This window comes from Camponotus floridanus, unplaced genomic scaffold, assembly GCF_003227725.1.
Source record: "Camponotus floridanus strain SB8 unplaced genomic scaffold, Cflo_v7.5 scaffold385, whole genome shotgun sequence".
Lineage (NCBI taxonomy): Eukaryota > Metazoa > Arthropoda > Insecta > Hymenoptera > Formicidae > Camponotus > Camponotus floridanus.
In genome coordinates, this window is record NW_020229531.1 from 22513 (window position 1) to 27469 (window position 4957).

At 27.6% G+C, this 4957-nt stretch overlaps 1 protein-coding gene across 1 annotated transcript; it reads left to right on the forward strand.

Annotated features, from left to right (window-relative positions):
* Positions 1 to 3127: 3127 nt before the first annotated feature.
* LOC112638843 (histone-lysine N-methyltransferase SETMAR-like) lies at positions 3128 to 3829 on the forward strand. The gene has a single exon (XM_025411237.1). It carries the CDS (start codon positions 3128 to 3130, stop codon positions 3827 to 3829), a length of 702 nt encoding a protein of 233 aa, XP_025267022.1.
* Positions 3830 to 4957: the final 1128 nt, after the last annotated feature.

The following is a 4957-nucleotide window of genomic DNA, read 5'->3' on the forward strand; positions in this document are numbered from 1 at the left end:
ATCGTCAATATTGAATTGCTGTTTTGGAAATTATTTTATCCACGCCCTTCAACTGCGTTGGCTCTTTACTGTCTTTCACTACTCATTTTGATTTTAAAAATATTTAAAAGATTTGTCAAATAATTAATAATCTGATTTTCTATCACAGTTATATCATTAGAAAAATCATAGTTATATCATTATAAAAATTAAAAATACTTCTTCTTTTTACTAATAAAAACGTAAATAATACATGCTTTTACTTTTTTCTACTTCTACTGTGCTTTTACTTGCTTCTACTTCTACTGTGCATTATCCTTTTGCAAATATTTTTCAAATAATGTCAAAAATTTTTTTTTTATTTTCATATTTTCTTCATGATGAGCTTCTCTTTGTTTGCAAAGTGCTTTGACTCATTTAGGTTCATCACTTTGTTGGCGTTTCCTAATAGGACGTCCTATATCAGGAGAAGTATTGACTACTGCAGAATTATTTTCATCTGTAGATTCCTCAATTTGTTCTGTAGGAGTTGATTGTCCTATTCTAAATCCATGTGTACTGGAAGCAATTGATAAAGCTGCTACTTCAGGTTTCATATTGATAAAATCATCAATTATCTTAAAATATTCCCATGTTTGTGTAGCTCCACCAGTTTGATTATTAAGATCTCGTACACATATATATTTTCGCTTCAAATTCTTTCACTTGACACAACATTGTTCCTCAGTTACGTTATATCCCCTTTCATTGAACTTATTTGCTATACTTTTCCATATTCTTTTTTGCATATAATTTTTATTGTTTAATAATTTTATATTATTTCTAATTTCTTCTATTAAAAATTTTGTAGTTTGATTATTCCATTGATCTGTAGTTTTCTGTAAAGAATAAAATTATTAAAATAGTCTATTAATGTTATATATGTATGTATAATGTTGCAATATAATGTTGCAAAGAATATAAATAATATATATCATTAATTTATTAAAAATATACATAGTCCCAACCTTATCAAATCATCAATTATTATATACATTAATAATTTAAAAATAATTGTATTATATATATATATATATATATATATATATATACATACCAAATTGAGTTTATTCAATATCATTCTCTTCATTTTGTGGGTCCATTATACTTTTAGACTTTCCTATAATTCAGATTATTTATTAAACAGTAGAAAATGAAAAGCAAAAAGAGTTGTGAGGTTAAGAGTTATTCTTATTTTATAGAAAACATCTTATTCCAGTATAATACATTTGTTTATTAATACATATTTGATAAATAAAGATATATTAATTAAAAGAATATTAAAGTACCTTCTATATTTTCTTATAATGTTTTTCACAATTTTTTCAATCAGCTCGACCGCTAATTCTTTCGATGGCTGTTAATCTAATTCGATTACTTCAGAGACACATCATTGATCCGGATTAATCTAGGGAAATTTAGGAAGTCTATCGTTGAGTACCACTGCTCAGTCCGATCAGAGATCCGATTAGTTGTCGTAAACACCCTGAGTAAAACAGTCCTGTAAATTAGTTGCTTGCTATCGCGACAAACGGCGCTGTAATCGGTTTGTGACAAGGAGAGACAATCATATTGGGTCTGTTCTTTTCTGCTGCATTAGTGCAACTAGTGAAAGTGAAAGAAAGTATGTTTGTCCCTTTCTAACTTATTGTACCAATGCAACTGAAAAAAACAAGACCCATTATCTCTTTCATGCGTGTATGAGTAATAAACATATATGTACAGTACGCGTCAACGATATTGCAGCTCGCATATATTTTTTTCTCTTTGTCGTACATTCTCTCTTTCTCTCTCTCTATCTTCTCTTTTCTTCTTTTTCTTTCTCATTAGATCTTTGTCTTTTTTTGTTAAAAAAATCAAGGCGATTCATATTTCAATAGCTTTTTAAAATGTTATTTGTTGTATTTTGACACAGAATACATAAAGAATATTATAATTAAAGAATATTATAATTAAAAGATACATAAACAATATTATTATTACATAAATACATAAAGAACACTATAAAGAATACTATAATTATAAAGAAACATCAAGAATATTATAATAAGAATACATACGATAATTATAAAAAAGAATAAATACTATGTAGTACATATTCTGATTATAAAAAAATAGATACTATAACAGAATACATAAAGAATACTATAATTAACAAAATCATAAGATTATTGGCATGCAATTGTAAGATATCTCTCTAATGTACGTTTCTTTTATTTGTGATATAATGACTTTTGTATTACCAATAAAATGCTACAAAAGAATAATAAATATAGACAAATATTTTAATGTAATTACTAATGTTATCGTGAAATATCCACTAAGCATCATATTTTTAAATAGATGCCATAAGTTTACAAATAAGTATCTGACAAAAGATATTAAAAATTTATATCTATATAAATTATAAATATTAATTCTGAACATCACCATGATGTTCAGAATTTATATTTATTCATATAAATTTTTAATATCTTTCGTCAAATACTTATTTGTAAACTTATGGCATCTATTTAAAAATATTATAATACTTAGTGGGTATTTCGCAATAACATTAGTAATTACATTAAAATATTTGTCTATATGTATTATTCTTTTGTAGCATTTTATTGGTAATACAAAAGTCATTATATCACAAATAAAAGAAACGTACATCAGAGAGATATTTTATAATTACATGCCAATAATCTTATGATTTTGTTAATTATAGTATTCTTTATGTATTCCATTATAGTATCTATTTTTTATAATTACAGTATGTATTGGGTTGTCCGGAAAGTTCGTGCGGATTTCTCAATAGATGTCGTTCAAAGGCGAATTTTACAAGTTTATGTCGATGTGATATGTCAAATGCTTTCGTGTTTTGATTAGTGACATTTCAACGCATACTTAGTGATATTAATTATCCCAATAAATTAAAAACTTTTTACTTGACATTAGTTTAGAGATGGAAGGAAATAACGTGTTTTTTCGATGCATAATGCTTTTTTATTTCCGTAAAGGAAAGAACGCGACACAAACTCGAAAAAAAATATGTGCCGTATACGGGGAAGATGCCGTAAGTGATCGCATGTGTCAGAAGTGGTTTGCTAAATTTCGTTCAGGAGAAATGAATATTGAAGATGCTCCTCGCTCTGGTCGGCCAGTCACCACTGATGTCGACCAAATAACAGCTTTAATCGATTCCGAGCGGCAGATCACAGTTCGGGAAATCGCAGCGAGGTTAAACATTGGCAAATCAACTGTTTCCGAACATTTAAACAAGCTCCAGATGGTAAAAAAGCTTGATGTTTGGGTGCCGCACGACTTAACTGAGAAAAATCGTATTGACCGCATTTCCATCAGCGATTTGCTATACAAACGCAATGAATACGATTCATTTTTAAAACGCATCATAACAGGCGACGAAAAGTGGATAATTTATAATAATGTCGAGCGTAAAAGGTCGTGGAGCAAGCGAGGTGAACCGCCATTAACCACTTCGAAGGCAGGCTTACATCCGAAAAAGGTAATGCTCTGCATTTGGTGGAATTGGAAGGGGATAGTATATTATGAACTACTACCGGACAACGAAACCATCGATTCGGACAAGTACTGTTCACAGTTGGATAAATTGAAGATAGAAATCGCCAAAAAGTGTCCGGAATTGATCAATAGGAAAGGCGTCGTTTTTCATCATGATAACGCCAGACCTCATGCAAGTTTGCAGACTCGCCAAAAATTATTGGCGTTTGGCTGGGATGTTTTGCCTCATCCACCGTATTCCCCCGACATTGCACCCTCGGATTTTCATTTATTTCGGTCGCTATAAAACTCAATTAATGGTTTGAACTTTGCTTCTTTGCAACTCCTCAAAAACTACTTGGACAGCTTCTTCGCCGAAAAAACCCAAGACTTCTATGAGAGAGGAATTATGAAATTACCCGAAAGATGGAAAAGTATTGTGCAAAATAATGGTGCATATATCACAGAATGAAATAACTTTTAACAACAAAATTTTTTCATTCGAATTTTGCTTAAAAATCCGCACGGACTTTCCGGACAACCCAATATTACATAATATCTATTCTTTTTTATAATTAACCGTTTATAATAACCGTATGTATTCTTATTATAATATTCTTGATGTATCTTTATAATTAAAAGATACATAAAGAATATTATAATAAGAATACATATTAGAATTATAAAATAGATACTATGTAATACATACTGTAATTATTAAAAAAAATAGACATTATAATACACTATAATTAACAAAATCATAACATTATTGGCATGCAATTATAAGATATCTCTCTGATGCACGTTTCTTTTATTTCTGATATGACTTTTGTATTACCAATAAAATGCTACAAAAGAATAATACATATAGACAAATATTTTAATGTTATTACTAATGTTATCGCGAAATATCCACTAAGTATCATAATATTTTTAAATAGATGTCATAAGTTTACAAATAAGTATCTGACAAAAGTTATTAAAAATTTATATGAATAAATATACATTCTGAACATCATGATGATGTGCAAAATTAATATTTATAATTTATATAGATATAAATTTTCAATATCTTTTGTCAGATACTTATTTGTAAACGTATGACATCTATTTCAAAATATTATGATAGTGGATATTTCGCGATAACATTAGTAATTAAATTAAAATATTTGTCTATATGTATTAATCTTTTGTAGCATTTTATTTATCATCTATAACTTTTCCAAGGCTTCTCGGCTTCCAGGAGTTGGATATATTCTGTAAAATAAATCATAATAATCATATATTAATCATATGAATATATATATATATATATATATATAAACTATTACATATACTATTACATATAATATTACATATAATAAACTATTACATATAATATATATAAATATAAATATTACATATAATATATATAAATATAAATATACATACATTT